This window comes from Pogona vitticeps, chromosome 8 (assembly GCF_051106095.1).
Source record: "Pogona vitticeps strain Pit_001003342236 chromosome 8, PviZW2.1, whole genome shotgun sequence".
NCBI classification, from domain to species: Eukaryota; Metazoa; Chordata; class Lepidosauria; order Squamata; family Agamidae; genus Pogona; species Pogona vitticeps.
In genome coordinates, this window is record NC_135790.1 from 3,947,766 (window position 1) to 3,966,550 (window position 18,785).

General features: G+C 47.0%; 2 protein-coding genes across 3 annotated transcripts in view; one reads left to right on the forward strand and one right to left on the reverse strand.

The window, feature by feature from the left end:
* Positions 1-12,324, reverse strand: part of LOC110072231 (disintegrin and metalloproteinase domain-containing protein 9) — a 44,317-nt gene extending 31,993 nt beyond the window's left edge. Inside the window, exon 1 of one of the 2 annotated variants that reach the window (XM_072979167.2) lies at positions 12,138-12,324. In XM_072979167.2, the coding sequence (XP_072835268.2) occupies positions 12,138-12,222 (85 nt within the window). In that variant the 5' untranslated portion in view covers positions 12,223-12,324. Of the gene's footprint in view, positions 1-1,443; positions 11,593-12,137 lie in introns of those variants that run through there. The other variant, XM_072979168.2, reaches the window with a different exon arrangement.
* Positions 12,325-14,288: 1,964 nt separating this feature from the next.
* Positions 14,289-18,119, forward strand: TM2D2 (TM2 domain containing 2). Its single transcript, XM_020780258.3, has 4 exons — positions 14,289-14,622; positions 15,341-15,428; positions 15,861-15,976; positions 17,479-18,119. The coding sequence occupies exons 1-4, from the start codon at positions 14,378-14,380 to the stop codon at positions 17,690-17,692; spliced, it is 663 nt and encodes a 220-aa protein (XP_020635917.2). The 5' UTR covers positions 14,289-14,377; the 3' UTR covers positions 17,693-18,119.
* Positions 18,120-18,785: the final 666 nt, after the last annotated feature.

Genomic DNA, 18,785 nt, shown 5'->3' on the forward strand with positions numbered 1-18,785 from the left:
CAAATGGATGCTCAGTGACGTTTTCCGGGACAAAGCTGAAGGGTAGAACTGAGGAATGGCTAATGCAATTTATCCATCTTCTCTTTCCAAACATTGCACAATACGGAGCATTCTGAGAATGGACCAAAATAAGGCTTCCACATTCCACTCTTACAGCTGGAAGTCCTAGGTTCTCATTTTACTAACATTAAACCTCATGGCACAGTGGTTAAACTGCAGTACAGCAGCCCAAACTCTGTTCACACGCTAGGGTTCAGTCTCAGCTAGCCAGCTCAAGGTTCACTCAACCTTTTATTCTTCTGAGGTCGGTAAACTGAGTACCCTTGAAGAAAAGCAATGTGAAAACTTGATATTTAAATTTCAAACCACCCAGAGAAGTGCTTTAAGTGCTATGGGGCATTATACTGGATAAGCAACATGCTTTGCTTTCCTCCCCTTTAAACCCCACCATCCCTGTTTCTTTTAGCAACCAGAACTGAAAAACAATACTGAAAACAAGAGAATCTGGCCCATGAAGCTTATCTGAAAACAAAGATGCTGTCTTAGAGGTCAATAAAACTCTTTAAAACAAAAATGATCTAAGGGCAAAGAGACTCTGACCATGTGCAGAGAGCCATTCCTTTGTACAGAGAATATGTACCATGAGGCCATGTGATGTTCACTGAATTCATGACACAATGCAAGTAGACATTGCACGGCTCTTGCTAAATTACACTTTCGTCAACAAACTCCAGCAGCCCCACTCTGTTCACAGGACGCGCATCCCACAGAACACACATGCTTAGTGCATGTGCCAACTTCACGCACATGTGTGCTCTGTAACATACAGTGGACCCTCTACTTAAGGAATTAATCCGTATTGGAATGGTGGCTGCAAGTCGAAAAGTCTGTAGGTCGAATCTCCATTGACCTACAATGCATTGAAAACCGATTAATCCCATAACCAGCCGTTTTTGTTCCATTTTTGTTCCATTTTGGGGGTTTTCTGGTCTGTACGTCGATTCTCCGGCTGCAAGTCGAATCTAAATTTTGCAGCCAGAGAAGTCTGTAACTCGAAAAGTCTGTAAGTCGAGCCGTCTGTAAGTTGAGGGTCCACTGTACTGGGCAAATCACACCAAGAGTGAGATTAGATGCCTTCTCCCCTAGATCTGATTTGCAGGTTCTGCATTCACTCTACAGTCAACAGTTCCCAGTCTTGTGTTCCCAGATGTTCTTAGACGAAAACTCCCAGAAGCCTTCACCACCAGCTGTGTTGGCCAGGATTTCTGGGAGTTGTAGTCCAAGAACATCTGGGGATTCAAGGTTGGAAACACTCCTCTACATAGTCACCTCCAATCATTTGGGCTACAGATCCCACAATGCTCTACTGTTGGCCAAGATAACTAGGCTTTTCAAGACCTGAACTCCAAAAGACTTCCAACATTTCAAAAAAAACAGCCTCACCCATCTCTAAGATTTTGTTTCAGTAGCGACCCAAAACACCCTCCTGTAGTTTTTCCATTCGAAAGGAAGACCCTATAGTGTGTGTGGACTCTTGAATCTCAACCGCCTGTCTCTAATGCTGTTCTTCCCAAACACACATTTGTTTGGAAAGGGCATTTCCAAGAATCATCGTACAGTGCTACAAATTTCTCGGAAAAAAAGGGAGGTTAGATCATTCAAAGCACTGCCAAGCAGGAAACAATTCCCTCCTGAGTTACTGAGTGAAGAGCATGTTAGGAGCATGCTGTAAAAATGTTGCTGAATAACAGGGACATTTTTAAGGCTGATCCCCATGTTCCCCTAAAAGGCTTTTTCTCTTGTGCTACATCCCTATTTCCCTTTCAAATCTTTACTCCAGTCCCAAAAATCTGCAGAAACCTGGCTCAGCCCTTCAATATAAATTCTGGGCTAAACCAGAGCTGAATTGATCTCACAGTCCACATGTGGAAAAGTTCAGCCCCACTGACTACAGGCTGTCTTCCTTTCCACAAGCTAATTTTGGCCAGGTTGTTGCTAAAAAAAAATCCATCAGAAAAAAATCCTTCACCAATCAACTCTAAATCACTCAGAGAGTTCTTTATAAATCCCGATTTACTTCCTTCCTTCCCTTCCTCCATTAAACACAATGGAAACTGTGTGTGTGTGTCTCATACCATCAAGTCTGAACCGACTTATAGAGATCCTACCAGGGCTTTCAAGGGAAGTGAGATATTTAAGGAATAAATGACTTTCCGTGGCTGAGTGAGGATTTGAATCTCGATCTCGAGAGCCCTAGTCCATCACTCTCTCCACTATACCACACTGGGAATCCTACAATGGAATTTATTTCTGAGTAAACATACAGGGGACAGAATTCTATCCCTTTCCATACACCAGCAGGAATCAGGTGCATAAATTGTTCCAAGAAATTGCCTCTAGTTAAGAAGTTGAGGCTTTTAATCCTCAGCTTGTGTCAAGTCACAAGACTGGTTGGTGACCAGGAATGCAAACGCCTGTTTCTTAACTAGTGGCAATTCACTGCAGCAATTTACGCCATCTGACTTGCAATGGCAAACATAAACAATAGGATTCTTGCCCACAAGACTATACATATTCTTCTTCTTGAATCTGCTCATATACAAACCTTACCTCTTTTCTGACCATCATCACCACCACCACCCTGGCCATCCTCCTCTTCCTTTTCCATTACCTGCTTTACTGAACATGAGACTCTAGCATCTACGGGCAAGTGTTTCTGGGTTTTTCACTTCACCCATTCTAGATAGTGCAAAATACACTGGTGGCACTACCAAGAGGTGTGCACATTTGTGCACATTTTTAGACTACAACTCCCAGATGCAGGGGGAATCCTGGGAATCTCAAATCCCACCTTCTTGGGCATTTCACATACCTTGTCGTCCTTTATAAGGGTAGAGAACCTTGCTCTTTTTTTTTCCTTTGGGGGTTGGGCTGAAACCTGCTTATGCGAAAACAGGAGCACCTCCAGCCTCCCAAAAGTTTGTGGGGGAGGGCAATTTGGGGCTGTAATCGGGGACTGAATTAGGGGGCTTTGTGGGAGGCTAGAGGCTGCTGCAAACAACCGTGGGCCACAATGCCCACCCGTCTTACGACAACCCTTTAAAGTAGTCCAATATTATTATCATCCTACCACAAATGGTGCATGGGCCATCCTAAGTCATGATTGAAATGAAACGAGGAGTGAAGCCTTCCAGATTTATAGATCTGGCAACGATGGGCTCCTTCTTGAGAATCTTTCCCTCCCACGGGGGCGGGGGGAAGTGGGTGGGATCAAGAGGGCTATACATCTAAATCAAAACATATGGCTTCATGAAAACATTTGCAATGGACATGTTGGAGACCCTCAGCTTGGACATTTCCCATGAACTTTTGAGGCTTACAAGAGTCCTTTCCTGTTTCTCACACACACAAACACCCCTCCATTCTTAGACACTCCATGCTACAAGCCAACCCTGCACAATGGCCCAGTAACTAACTAAAGTGGGTTTATTGTAAAACTCTTTCCAATCTAACCAAATATTTATTCACTATGGATTCAACAACCAGCTACAAAACTCTTCCACCCTGCCAAATTCTGTAATTCCCACACCCTGCCTGATGTTCTCAAATACAGGGAACGATCCAGTGCATAGTGGACACCTTGAAGCCTTATCAATTTCAGGTAAGTGAAAGCTAAACTTCTGTTTAAGTCTCCCTGCTTTTAATAAGGAGACTCCAGACTACTAATACCGACAGTGCATTCAGAGACAAATTTATTTAGAAGCAAATCCCACAAAGTTCATTAAGACAGTGTCTGGGTATTTTCTTACCCAGTCAGGAGCTTAGCACCTTAGCAACTATCTTTCAGACACAAGCACCCCGTACCTTGTTCAGTTTGCAGCAGTTCTGTCTACCTTACAAGGTTGTTGTTTTGACAATTGCCAAGATAATCTAAGCCAAGCACTCTGAAGGCTCAGAGAGCACTAAGCAGGATTGATAAATGGGTCACGCTACCTGCGCTTTGCTGCCGATCTCCACACCCACAAACAGCAAACGGCTACAGGCAAAGCTGCTCAAGAATCCACCAAGTTGAGATGAGATGATTCATGCCACATGCATGCGGTTTGATTACAGTTACCTAGGGCGCATCATATATTCATCTTACTCAAGGCTTTGACTCTTCACGGGAGCAGCTTTGGAGGGGATATCACAAGATGCAAACTGGACTGTGTTTTCCCACCACAAGGTTGTCACCCGTCCAAAAACAAACAAACAAAAAACCGCAAACATCTGGGAGGAAAAAAGGCCAGAAAATCCAGAAGCACTTCTCTTGGCCTCTACATCTCCCAAACTTCAGGTTGCAACCTAATATATACTTGTCTGTGATTAAGCCACACTGAACTCTAAGGAATTTAATAATAATGGTGTGCTGTCGAGTCCATTTTGACTTATGGTGACCTTTCCAGAGCTTCCTAGGTATCGGTTAGTCAGAATTGGTTTACCATTCTTTTCTTCTGGGGTGCCCGGAGATTGTGCAGCTTGCCCAAGGCTACCCAGGCTGGCTTTTCTCCCAAGAGGCAGAATGGGGAACTGAACTCCCAACATCTGGCAAACCATTGAGCTATCCAGCCAGCTCCAAGGGACTGACTTGTACATAAAAACACGAGGTTGCACTAATAATCTGTAACTTCCTTCCTTCATCAGAACAAAGTGAGTTTACTACCCCTACATCCTCCCACTTCAATTTCCTGCTGGAAAATTCTGTCCTTTGAGAAAGTTCCCAAATGTTGGCCTCTTGACTTTTGCTACCTAAAAGCAACGTGGGGAATTTGAGAAGGCCTTTCCCACGCAGCCCCTAAAAGTTAAATTTTCCTCTGGAAAATATACCATGAAAGGAAAAACCCTTATACAATTCATTCATCGCGCTGAACGATGGCCAATACACTCTTAGGCCAGTGATTCGATAGCAGCACAAGGCATTCCACAAACAATAAACAGGCTTCCTTGACTTTAGGGGAAGAGAATCCCCTTCTGCTCAATGGAAGAGGAGGGCATAAATCACAGTCTATGAATCAGAGTTCTTTGGAAGTGCTAACAGCAATGCATCAGCATTTTTCAGAGCCTTGGGCCTGGTTAAGCAAACCATGTAAGGGAAATATGCCTTCCTGCAAACATTTGAAGATGAGGGCCAGAATCCAGTTGGAGAAACAGCACAGGCTGTTCCTCCACGCCCCCCCCTTTTTTTGTCTTTCATACCTCCAATCACACACATGGATTGAAAACACACGATGCACAAACCACCGTACCAAGGAGTGCCTGCCAGCAAGGGAAAACTACGGTGCCTGCCCTAGCAAACACTGTTTTTTTAAAAATAGGATTTTCTCCCAATCTCCTAACCAAAATAATGTCCACATAAAACCACGTCCACTTTGAAGTCATCTGAAAATAAGATTTCAATCCCATTCAAGGATGCTTCCCTGCCCCTCCAAACATTTCACCATTCAAATACTTTCCTGCAATGGAAAGGTTTTGTTTCGTAAACCCAGGTAAAAATCAACATTTCTAGATCACTTAGGGTTTCGAGGAAAACATTTTCAGAACTTTTTCCAGTTCAATTTTTTTTCCACAAAAACTCGTATCATAACCCCAAAACTCTTTTTATCAGACTAAGGATATCTCTGGTTATATTCTCTCTTCATTGGAAGTGTTGCGACCACAGTATCAATCGAGTTTAATGAGAAGTACGTGGTAAAGATGTTAACTACTAAATTTGTGCTATCCTCTTTACAAAGAAAACCATTAATGCTATGCTTTCTTCAATGCACTGGAAGACAAAGCATAAGACTGTCAACCCCCAAACCACTGTGATTCCAGAACAGAAAAGTCTCTAAATGAGAAACATAAGAACCTAAGATGTTGTCTTGTACTGGGTCAGACCCTTCATTCATCCAGTACCGTCAGGGCTGAAGGATAACAAAGACTCTCCAAGGTTTCAGACAAGAGTTCTTCCCCAGTTCCTACACCCTTGGTATTCCCTGGTGGTCTCCCATCCAGATGTTAACCAGGACTAACCCTGCTGAGCTTCCCAAAGCTGATGAGACCCAAGGTTGGTTTATTTAGAGGATACCGTTGATGGCCACGGTTTCTCCTGCTTGGGGTGAGCTGAAAGTCCCACGCAATGAGCAAACATCTGAGTTGCCAGGAAAGCATCCTTGTGCTGGGCATTAAAGGAAGGAAAGGGTTTGATATTTCTGGATCCTGGCAACATGCACCTGCCATTCTTAAAATAGTGATTTAAGGGGCGTTCTACACATTATTTTAAGTTTCTGCCAAAACTTAAACATTTCAAGAAGCACCGAGGCACACCTTGGATAAAGAACCAAAGGTCAACTTCACTTTGAAATAATACATTTGTTTTAGATTTGGCTTGGTTAATTTCCCAAAACATACCAGTTCTTCCAAAGAGCAGAACTGAAAACAAACACAGTTGCCAAGTTTTTGCTATTGCTGATATTAAGAGAATAATGGCAACTGGGGTCGGGGAGTTGCGTTGCGGGACTTTCTGTCCAGTTGGACTTAAGTCGCACCAGAGACTTGACCTGGATTCAACTCGGGTATTTCTTTTTTAAATAACGCAGACTTGACTCACAACTTAGAACCCACCCACCCATTCCCTTTTTTTCTGGGGAAAACTGCTTGTTTTTAATAGGGACTCAGACTTGGGTCTTGGGGCCCAGCACCAAAGACTTGGACCGGGACTTGGTACTTGGTACGAAAAATATCCAAAGACTTGCCAACATCTTATGATTGCAACAATTTCTTCATATTAAAAATCTGAATTCCTGGACTACCACCAGCCAATTTCAAAAAGAATACAATTGCACACAAGGGCTGGAATCCAGTAATAAGTCGGAATTGGGAAAGGAGTACGACAAGGCTGTATATTGTCCCCCAGCTTATTCAACTTATATGCAGAATACATCATGCGAAAGGCAGGACTGGATGAATCCCAAAGCGGAAATTAAGATTGCCAGAAGAAATAACAACAACCTCCTATATGCAGATGATACCACACTGATGGCAGAAAGTGAGGAGGAATTAAAGAACCTCTTAATGAGGGTGAAAGAGGAGAGCGCAAAAAACTGTCTGAAGCTCAACATAAAAAAAACCCTAAGATCATGGCCACTGGTCCCATCACCTCCTGGCAAATAGAAGGGGAAGATATGGAGGAAGTGACAGATTTTACTTTCTTGGGCTCCATGATCACTGCAGATGGTGACAGCAGCCACGAAATTAAAAGACAACTGCTTCTTGGGAGGAAAGTGATGACAAACCGCGACAGCATCTTAAAAAGCAGAGACATCACCCTGCCGACAAAAATCCGCGTAGTCAAAGTGATGGTTTTTCCTGTAGTGATGTATTGAAGTGAGAGCTGGACCATAAATAAAACTGACTGCTGAATAATTGATGCTTTTGAATTGTGGTGCTGGAGGAGGCGCTTGAGAGTCCCCTGGACTTCAAAGAGAACAAACCTATCCGTTCTGAAGGAAATCCACCCTGAGTGCTCACTGGAAGGACAGATCCTGAAGCTGAGGCTCCAATACTTTGGCCATCTCATGAGAAGAGAAGACTCCCTGGAAAAGACCCTGATGTTGAGAAAGTGTGAAGGCAAGAGAAGGGGATGACAGAGGACGAGATGGCTGGACAGTGTCATCGAAGTGACCAACATGAATTTGACCCAACTCTGGGAGGCAGTGGAAGACAGGAGGGCCTGGCATGCTCTGGTCCATGGGGTCACGAAGAGTTGGACATGACTAAACAACTAAACAACAAAAACAAGATTTGGCCTACTGAACCAGTTGGGATGTGGTGGGTCAATACAGATGTCCATTCCACTGATTCAATGGGACTACTTTAGTTCCTGCTTACTACTGGATTTCAGCCAAGACGTTAAAAGTTTCCAGGGTATCTTTAAAAACGTAGCATCCATCAAGGACATGTCTACCCGGTGAATGTGAAATGAACTTAACAGCTTAGTTATATTCAAAGTCTGTTTGGGTTGCGAGCATGCTCTTTAGTTGTTGTTTTTTAATGTATACAGTACTTCCTCTCTCCTTGCAGTCCATAATTTATTCAAAGAGCTAAACAATGGAAGTCTATCTATAAAGCATTAACAAAATAGCTTTTCCTGTTTCCTGTTCTACAGAAGGATTCAAATATCTCTGCTAGCCTCAGGAGCCTTCAAGGGATTCTCTAACTCCAAATGGGAGTGGCAACTGAGTTTGGATGGGTTCCTTCCCCCCCCCCCCTTTCAGATCACTTTCTCTCCTTCAGGGAAGATTCAAATAACCCAACCATGAGAGCAGGACTTGATTGTGAGTCTCAGCTCCATGGAAGCACCTTATTGTTCTGATTTCCCAACCCCCCACCCTGAAAAACTCCCCAAACTGAGTCGCACCAGCCTTCGTCTTGAGCATCATCATAATTTTCTTCGTATATCGCATTTCGCCCAAGGCGCATTGTGCATAAGGCAGTTCACAAAAATAAATGCAGTGCCAATTATTGTAACGATACACGAGGACTTTGCAACACACAAAGTCCATCATAGCATTGCAAGCCATGGAAAACGCTTCAAAGATCTAAATGTGATCTTTTAAACAAGAGCATTGGCGATCAGTGCTGAATGCCAGCATCCAAGCACAGAACATGTCAGGGAAAGATAAAAGGAAGCAGATATAGAATGGCTTTTTGAGTGAGAGAGTCGCTTAACTTGCATGAACAGTGATTATTTCTACCCAGTAACTAGTTACAGTTACTCTCCCAGAATCGTCAATGGAGATCAATAGATTTCTGCTTCTCGAAAGCTGATCAATAGTGGCTAGATTTACATGAAACCTTCTGTTTCTCCCTATCCTTCTGCTGTACTTATTTGATCCACAATACTGTCCACACTCACAAACCTGCAGATTTTCTCCTTCCACACATTATACAGTATATAGGCATAAGAGCACCCTTTCAAAATTCTGACTGCTATGCTACTGGCAGCAGCAATGCAAAACTGTCTTCCGAACCACCTAGGCACCAATCCCGAGCAATTCACACATACTGCAGAGAGTCTTATGTCTAAGTCGACCCACACCTGATTTGGCTGTTGGTTCGTTTCCTGGCTGGATAGTTCAATGGTTCAAATATGGAGCCAGAGGTTGGGAGTTTGATTCCCCACTTGTGCCTCTAGGGGGAAGAGTCAGCCTGGGTGGCCTTGGGCAAGCTGCATAGTCTCAAGGTTACCCATAGAGGAAGGGAAGGGTAAGACACTTCTGAGTATTCTCTATGTGGAAAGCTCTGAAGTCAGAATTAACTTGGTGGCACATTATGATGATGACGACGATTCATTTCCAAAGAAGTGGAGAAACTGTGGGTTGTTGTTGTTTTTTATACACTGATATTTCAAATGTTTTCAATGGAACACATTGTTCAAGAAGAGTTACAACTTGCCACACAGTCAAAACAACAGTGGTTCAGTAGCTAAATAAGTTCTTCATTTTTTTTCTTTTTTAGTCTGGGTAGGAGTGAGAAATTATCCTGAAAATTTTCCAGTGCTTGTGGGGGGTTTTCTGCAGAAACAATTCCATTTCTTTTTTTTTTAAAAAAAAGAGTAGCAGTTCCTTTCTTCATTAATAGCAACAAATGGATAGCAAAACAATTTTAGGTGGGCCTGGCAGTTTCCAAGTTATCTGAGACACCAAAACTATCCTTATATTCTTTAATAAGACTAAAGTCACAGCTCTTGTTAATTGCACTGTTATCTGTTCCAAGATTAAAGTCAAGGGAATATCCATTAGAAGTATGTGTCCAATTACACATATCTTTATTGACTTGTAAACAGAAGAGTGAAATAAACCTGCAAATACATTGCATATAATAATCTAAAACCGTGTCACGTTGTTGCAAATTCACCTTTTGGACACACAGGTCAAAACCAAACCAAAATGAAAACAGTGATTAAAGTTTGCTTTGTTTTCAAAGAATGGGCAACACATTATCTTTCTCCTGCCCTCCCTCCCTCCCTCCCTCCCTCTTTTTTCCCCTCTTTTTGTGTATTTGGAAGTTTTTGTCTTCAAAACAATTCTCCAAGTCTCTACCACTGCCAGTTTGGCCCTCTGGAGTCTTCATCTTAAAAAGTGAGTTATGAAAGTTTAAGGTCAAATAAAAGAGTTTTTAAGATGCTATAGAATTCTTCTTTGGCTTTTCCTGCCACAAACTACAGAGTGACAAGACTTTGGACTACGACTGCCATCATCCCCCAATCAATCACCTCCAGGGCAATGTACTATCCAGAGAATTCTGGAAGTTGTAGTCCAAACCAGGAACTCTGCTCAGCTCTGGGAAGGCCCAGGATAAAACCTAAGACTGACTTCTGAGCAAACATGCATAGCGCTGAGCCGATTGTGCTCAATGTCAAAATCAAATTGTTAGGCAATTAGTTTTAAAATATCCAGATCGAATCAAATGGCCAATAACCCTTGGTTAATTGAGATATGATCAAAACATTCATTCTTCCGCAACAATGACATCACTGACCACAGGATACCACTTAGGTAATAAATCTTACTTTGTTAACAATACCTCGAATCAATAGCAAACCAGTCTTTAGAACCACATCCCCTTTCTTGACTTCATTTTAAAACCTGCTTCCCGGCACATGGAAACATCACTCTGTTGGACTACACCACCCAGAATCCACCAAGATGGTCCCTGGGAACTGTAGTCCAAGAAAGGAACACTCTGAAGATCTGCCGCTTTCCCAAACCATCATCTGTTGCCTGACTAACATCTAGGTTAGCTCAAATATACTTTGGTGGTCACTTTCCATTCTAGCTGTTCCATTCTTCAGATAATAATTACATTACCGGATATAAACAGTGGGTACCACATTTAGGAGGCAAACTTCAGTTCCACAACACTGCACCAACAATTTGTGAGTCCTCTAGAATTTGTCCTTAAGCTGGAAAAGTTTTTTTTTTAAGGTGCAAGGATGGAAATCCCAGAAGTTGGCTTTTCCAATTCCCCCCCCCCAACTTTGTCCACATCTGTATCATAATCAATCCCACCATCTTCATCCAAAACTCCAGGCAGCCCCTCCCAGATCTTTCTAGCTTTTGACCGGATGGACACTCTATGTCCCTCCACAAGAACACATGGCAATCATCACATCAGACTTATCCTGATCTGCCCAAACAAGCCACATAGTTGTGCCACAGGCAGTGAAACATCCAGAGATGTATCAGTAAGGCTCTTCTGAAACATTCCACAACCTTAGCATATCCTCAAGTTATGGGCCCCAAGGGTTTTGGGCACGGACTACAAATACCCACATCCCTCGTCTGGGTGGCTGGGGGATTCTGGGAGTTGTAGTCCACAGAAACCCAACTTTTCCAAATCCCCGTTTGGAAAGGGAGGACCGTCTCGGCCTGCGTTTGCCAGCTTGGAACTTTCTTCAGTTGCTATTGACTTACCGCACAGATTTAGCCCACCCTACAAAAAAATCCAAGATTCTCCCCCAGGCAGACCCTTCCTAAAAGTCGCGACCAGAACCCTCCACTACCTGGGGATCCGCTTGGAGTGAAAAGCGGAGCTGGTGAGAGGCAGGCTGGCTCTCCGGATCGCCCTCCACTTTGGGCTGGATGGGGGGTGGGGGTGGGTGGGAGGTGAGAGGGCCCCTTTGGGTTCCAGCTCTCCCCCACCGGACCAATGATGATTCCCCCATCTCCCCTCCGAGGCAGGCGATGGGCACATTTCCCGCGTCCGCAGCTGCCCCGAAGTTGCCTGATCGCGAGGCAGGAGGAGCTGGTTTTTGGGAAGGGGAGGCACGCCCGCTTTCTTGGCTAAAGGGAAGCGGGCGAGGAGGGTGGCGCTTCCGAGAGGGTTTCCCCCTTCCAAACGCCCCCCCCTCCGTCAACCCCGGGTGGTTCGGGGGATCGGCGCGGAGAGCTAGGATCGCGCAAACCTGGATCGCGCGCCTTGGAGATGCCAGGTGCGCGCGCGAAGATTTGGGGGGGAGGGGAGGGGTTGGGGTGGCCAAAGTGGAGGGCAAAGGGGGGGGCGATCTAGAGAAATGGGGGGAGACGCAGCCAGGCAAAGGGGTCGCTCGGACTCACCGGGGCGCTCGGCCTGGCAACTGAGCGCCGCGCACAGCAAGAGCCCAAAGCCGCTTAGCGCGGCCCGGCGGCCAGTGACCATCATCCTCCCAGCTTTCCGATCAAGGCTTCCCCAACGGCGGCGGCGGCGGCGGCGGCGGCTTCGGTTATGGAGGCTGCGCGACCAGGCCTGCCCAGCTGTCCCGGGACCACCCCCGGGGAGGAGCTCAGCACCTCGCCGCCCGCGCGCCCGCCCGCCCGGGGATTTGGACCACGGATCGCCCGGCCCGGCGCGCACAGACAGGCTGGCCGAGCGCAGGAGGGCGCGCTGCGGCCACCCCGAGCATCAGGGCGGATCTCCTCCAGGGTCCCTCGGGGATCGCCTGGGGAAGAATGGGGGGGTGGAATCGGGCAGGCTTGGCTGACCTGCCTCTTCTTCTCCCCCCCCTCCGTTGCCTCCTGCGCGTCGCCATCTGCCACCAATCCTCCGGCCAGCCCGTTTTGAATTAGTTGGGCAACTTCAGGAGGAAGAGTGGCGAGGGGAGAAAAAAAAGAGAGAGATAACATACGGTGGCACTTGGAAAAATAACGTATCTAATTCCGCAGAGGAGCTTTTCCGCGGAAATAAAAGATATTCCTTCCTTTTAAAGCACCACAAGATTTGGGTTTCTCTCCCTCCCCCTTTCCCTCCACTCTCCGCCTCCTCTTCGGTTCGACACAGGATCCCCCAGTCTCGCTTGGGAATGGCTGCAGAGGGAAGGGTCTGAGTTCAAGAAGCTTTGGGGTGCTTTTAACGGACGCCTAGGAGACCCTTTCGGAGCTGCCACCAGGTCCCCGGCTGCATTTGGCAAGGGAGCAGAGATGCGCCTTCCACACACACACACACACACACCCCACACCCACACTCTCGGCCCCATTGCTGGTTTTCCACGTCCACCGTCTTGAGCCGAAGGGGCTTCTTGCTTGTGAACCTCTTGAGTGAAGTTGGTCGAGCCCATTTTGGAGGGATGAGGAGTCCCGCCTGCTTCAGCCTCATTAGCTCCGAGTCTCCAAGCCTCCTCCGACCCTATGAAGAAGCGGCATCAGGAATCTCCTGCCCTCAACAGCCCATGAATCCGTGATCTCCAGAATAATCCTGTCCTCGACAGCCCGGCTCAGCAATTGGCCTGTGGCTTCCTTTAGAGACTCAGTCCATCTCATGTTGGGTCTTCCTCTTTTCCTGCTGCCTTCAACTTTTCCCAGCATTATTGTTTTTCCCAGAGAACCCTGCCTTCGCACGATGCGCGCAAAGTAGGACCACCTCCGTTTCACCATTTTTTGCCTCCAGAGATATTGTTCAGGCTGGGTTTGATCAAGGACCCACTTATTCATCTTTCTGGCCGTCCAGGGCATCCGCCATGCTCTCCTACCGCGCCAAATTTGGAATTTATTTGAAATTAATCTCTTCCCCTCCCCGTCAGCTCTCTTAACTGTCCAATTTCTCCCACCCATACATCCTTGCTAGAAATGCAAGAGTGTGCATGATCTTTCCTAGTTCCTTCATGGCTGCCCTTCCTTTCTGAGCTTCTTTTCTGTCGCCACCCTTTATACGATACATAAGATATTTTTTGCTATTCTTCGAAGAAAGGCAACGGATGGGGACACATCACACAAGTGCAGCAAAGGGCCGCCCGAGGTGTAGATGAGGTTGAGACACTGCCCACGTTCTTAGACGTCCTTGGACTGCAACTCCCAGAAATCCTGGCCAGGGCAGCGAGCAGTGAAGGCTTCTGGAAGTTGTAGTCCAAGAAGATCTGGGGATTTCCCCCCCCCAAGGCGTTGGGGTGGGAGAGGACAGTTGCACCATAGAGTCTGTTGGGCAAGAGGGCCACTTCCCAGCCTTGACAGCACTTCCGGCCTCATGGGAGACTGACTTCCTTCTTTGCGTCTCTCTTTAAAAGTCACGCTACTATTTTCGTATCTCTACGAGTCATGCGGCGCGCGAACGTGCGCCACCTTCGACCCGTCGGGCGGCCGCTTATTGGCCCCGCCCCGCCCCCGGGCGGCCAGCTTGCTTCCCTATTGGAGGAGAGGCCGGGCGAGCCAGTGCGGAGAGGGCCGCAGCGGCCTAGCCCCGCCTCCGGACGAAGAGCTCGCGCTCCTATTGGTGGAGAAGCCACACACGGAAGGGTGAGCTCACTTCCGGAGAGGCCGAACGGGAGCCGGAGAGGGTCAGAATAGAGCCCCGCCCTCCTTCACGGTGCCGCAGCGCGGTGGCCGCCATGACGGTCGGAGGGCCGGTTTGCTACGCGCTGCTGTGCGGTCAAGCGGCGCTGTTGCTGGGCAACCTCCTTCTGCTCCAAGGGGTGTCCCGGAGCCACCAACACAACGCCACGGAGAGTCCGCCTGGCAGAGTCGCCACCGACGACCCGGGGCAGCCCCTTGACGCCACCGCCGCCTCTTCCTCCTCCTCTGGCCTCTGGGAGTACCAAGGCCCTTACGCGCCGCTCGTCCGCTGCGATCACTTGTGAGGGCCGCGCAGGGGTGGGGCCTGAGGGGGAGTGGGCGGGGCTTGGATGGGTGGGAGGGATCTGTCGGAAGGGGGCGGAGTCTGAGGGAAGGAGGGTGTGGCCAAGAGAAGGGGCGGGGCTAATGGAAGTGGTGGTTTCTGGGAGTTGGAGTCCGAATAAGGTTCAGAGCCACTGATCCAATGGCATGCCTGTCTGGTGAGGACATAGGAGAGCAGCTTTCTCTGTTGCTTCCCCCAGACTGTGGAACTCCCTCTCACTGGAGGCCAGGCTGGCCCCATCTTGGCTGTCCTTCTGCAAGCCTTGGATAGAAAGGGAGGGAGGGGCTGCCCAGAGCAGCTTGTGATGTAGGTCCACTGGGCAATCCCCACCTCAACAGATGCGGTCCAAAGTGCTGGAAGATGTGACCCTGAAGGAATCAAGGTGTGGTGGGATAGGGTGGGGAAAACCACCTATCTGCCTGGAACTAAATCCCAGAGCGACAGCCTCCTGGAGCGCCATCACAGTCTTGTTTCCATGCACCCGACTCTCAGGCTTTAAGTCACTGGTTGGAGATAACGGAAGAAACGGCTGGACCGGGAGAGAACCAAGCCACACCTGAATGCAAAGACGTTAAGAATGGGGTTAAATTAATGCTCATCTGCCCAACAGAATAGATCAGTTGCTGCAGCTTCGGAGGTTTCAGGCCCCTGAACATGCCTTGTGCTTTATTTTCAGACCTGAGGAGTTCATCGAATGCGAAGCTCCGGTGGATCACGGTGGAAACACAAGTGCCCGAGATGAACTGGGTTATGGGTGTCTCAAGGTGGGTCCAGAAGAGTTCGTCTCATCACTTTCAACTCTGGGTAAATGCTTAGTAAATGAGGCATATGGTGATCACGCAACTGCCTCCTTGAGCTCGTGGGTTCAGAGAAGCTGGCATTGATGATACAGCTCACCCTTGCATTTGGAACCAAACCGGTTGCTTGATGGTGGTTGTGAAGCGAGCCCCACCTACACCATCTTGTCAGGATTGATAGTGTAAATGTGTCATTTTATGGCCTTGCTGATTGTAGCTGTCATAATTAAGTTTGGATGTACTGTAAGGAGGTATGAACTGAGATTGATATGTTGTAAAAGCTGGGGATTGCAAAACGAAGCATTGGGAATTGGGTGTGGGAGGTGTTCCCGATGGAAGATGTAGAGTTAAATTAAGGAGCCTCACCGGGTCTGTCTTGTTTTCTGTCCCTGAGAACAGTTTGGTGGTCAAGCATATAGTGACGTGAGCCACACTCAGGTGTTCTGTAAGGCGCTGGATGGCATTGAGTGTGCGGGCAATCGGACCTTCCTACGTGGAAATAAGCCGTGCATAAAGTGAGTTGCCTTCCTGGAGGATTTGGGTCTTGTTTTGCCGTTTGCCACCTTGTTTTATAAAGTTTTGTCCCATCTTTTAAGAGAACGATCAAGACAGTGCTGTTTAAAGAAGCTTGTAAGGGCATCTTCAGCCACGACACATTTAAGCCACTGGTCCTGCCATCGTTTAGGTTTTAGATTTCATGTCTGGATTTATTGGATTAGATTGCGGATTTCTTTTCTTTGTTCTGTTATTTACTAATGATTTGTTGTCATACAGTTTGGATTTCTCTTGTGACCGTAAACCACCCAGACTAATATTTGTCACTAATCAGGCAGGCTTACAAGTATATGAAATAAATAATTATAATACAAAATAATCCAGGAGAACTGGACCCAGAATGTAGGTATAATATTATTTATTACTCTTTGGGTTAGGGACGTGGTGGCGCTGCGGGCTAAACCACAGATGCCTCTGTGCTGCAGGGTCAGAAGACCAAGCAGCCGTAAGATTGAATCCACGCGACGGAGTGAGCTCCCGTCGCTTGTCCCAGCTCCCGCCAACCTAGCGGTTCGAAAGCATGCAAATGCAAGTAGATAAATAGGGACCACCTCGGTGGGAAGGTAACAGCGTTCCGTGTCTAAGTTGCACTGGCCATGTGACCACGGAAGATTGTCTTCGGACAAAAACGCTGGCTCTATGGCTTGGAAACGGGGATGAGCACCGCCCCCTAGAGTCGAACACGACTGGACAAAAATTGTCAAGGGGAACCTTTACCTTTACTCTTTGGGTTATTGTTGTTCCATTTATAACATGCCTTTCTTCTGCTGAGCTTCTGCCAGTGTACGAGGCTGTCTTCCTCACAGCTGCCCTGACTGGGGGTGGAGAATAGGCTAAGCAAATATGACTGGCCCAAGGTATATACATTAATTCAGGAAATTTTCAGGCTCAGTTGAGGTTTAAACCCAGCTCTCCTGAGCGCTGGTCCAACACTAAGCACTACATCTGCTCTGACTTTTAAATGTGTGACGGCTAGAGATGGGTTCGCTTTTTCTCTGACCAGGTGTCTGGCGCTTCCCAGGCCCGCCTCCTCTGTCAACTGCCCACTCAGAGGCAGACACCCCCCCCAGCTGACCTGTCTTGGGTGCTGCTTTTGAGTGGGCGCCTGCCGGAGGAGGTGGGGCTGGGAAGTGCCGAACCCCTGCTTGGAGGAAAAATGAACTGCCGAACTGGTGTTTCTTGCCCATCTCTAGCAGTGGCATGTAAGAGAGCGATCTGAGTCTCTTCTCATCTTTTGTGTCCTTATCACTTCCATCCTAAGGAGCGATTTTGGTATAGACGCCAAGAGTTAGACACGGTCCTTGCCACTGACAAAGCCTGAGACAAAGGTTCAGCAGCTATTTTTTATACTCCTGAGATTGATGATGGCACCTGAACAAAGAGGTTGGGCTTGAATCAACGTCTCTCCTTTATGAGTGAGCAAGTGGATGTAAAAGCTTTCTCTGACTCTGCTTTATTGTAGATACACGGGGCACTACTTCATCACCACTCTCCTCTACTCCTTTTTCCTGGGCTGCTTCGGAGTTGATCGGTTCTGCCTCGGGCACACCGGCACAGCGGTCGGCAAGCTGCTCACCCTGGGAGGGCTTGGGATCTGGTGGTTTGTGGACTTAATTCTCCTGATCACTGGAGGACTGATGCCCAGTGACGGCAGCAACTGGTGTACTATTTATTAAAAAAGAAAAGACCCTACTGCTTGGATTGGACCTCAATCAAAGAAGAGTTTTTATCTCGTCTGAAGCCTAATGCTTGAACACTGTTCCGTAGCAACGACAGAGACGACACTGGGTGTATTTATTTTGCACAGAGAGATGCTCACCGTAATTCTGATGTACATACCTCGTTCTGCTTTCCAAATGGAAGCCGTGCTTTTCCTGACTGCAAAAGATGGTGAAGATATCTGTGCAATAAGCCGACGCAATGGGTTCGCCGTCTAAGGAAAGTATTGTCTTTCTCTGGGTCCTTCCACACTTCTGCATTCCAGCAGGTGCCGAGGCAGTACCTGTTGTTTACCTCACTCTGCTTCATCCCTGTTCTCAGTGTTGTGTGTTTAAAAGTGTTTTCCCAATAAAGCTGTACAGCCAGCATTTGCTGGAAACCATGTATGGGGCTGGCGTGTTCCTTCAGAATGGTATTGCAAAGGTAACAAGTGTTTCTGTCTGAAAGAGGTGTTGTGCAAGGGAGACAAAAGTTGAGTCTGAGTCTGTGGTTCCTCTTTGTGATCATCCTGTTATATGCATTTCATGTTACGTGTTTTGTGCAGTCTAGCAACACTCTATTTCCTGAAAGAATTGAAATATAAATAATCATGTGCTGTCAAGTCAATTCAGACTTATCGTGTGTGTGTGTTACAGGTTAGTTGGCTATTATAAAAGGGGTCTGTGACTTGAGAAAGTTTGGAAACTGCTGGTTTGCCCATTGTAATCCCACGTTCTGCTCGTTAAAAGGTTCTTGCTTTGAAACACTTCGAAGGCAGATCTGCTGAAATGCTCGTTTGTTCTGAATGTCCAGACTGGTCTTACTATAATGGCTGAAGAGCCGGGCTTACAAGACAGGTTAAGATAATCCTTGATGATCTTTGCTTCTTCTGTTTTGCCTTTGCTTAATGGGGTTGGAAAGGAATGACCATTAGAGCACATGGGCAAGAGAGATCTGATTTTAACCAGCGTTTGGAAATGGTACCATTTTATACTGGTTTCAAAAAATAATAAAAGTTATGTCCAGCAGTTGTGCTAAGTGGAGTTGAAATCTTTAAAAGTACAGTAGGAT

Excerpts from the sequence above, each read along its gene's own strand:
- TM2D2 (XM_020780258.3), top strand. The coding sequence starts at position 14,378 with ATGACGGTCGGAGGGCCGGTTTGCTACGCGCTGCTGTGCGGTCAAGCG. Across the intron at positions 14,623-15,340 it reads CTCGTCCGCTGCGATCACTT|ACCTGAGGAGTTCATCGAAT; the intron begins GTGAGGGCCGCG and ends CTTTATTTTCAG. Across the intron at positions 15,977-17,478 it reads GGAAATAAGCCGTGCATAAA|ATACACGGGGCACTACTTCA; the intron begins GTGAGTTGCCTT and ends GCTTTATTGTAG.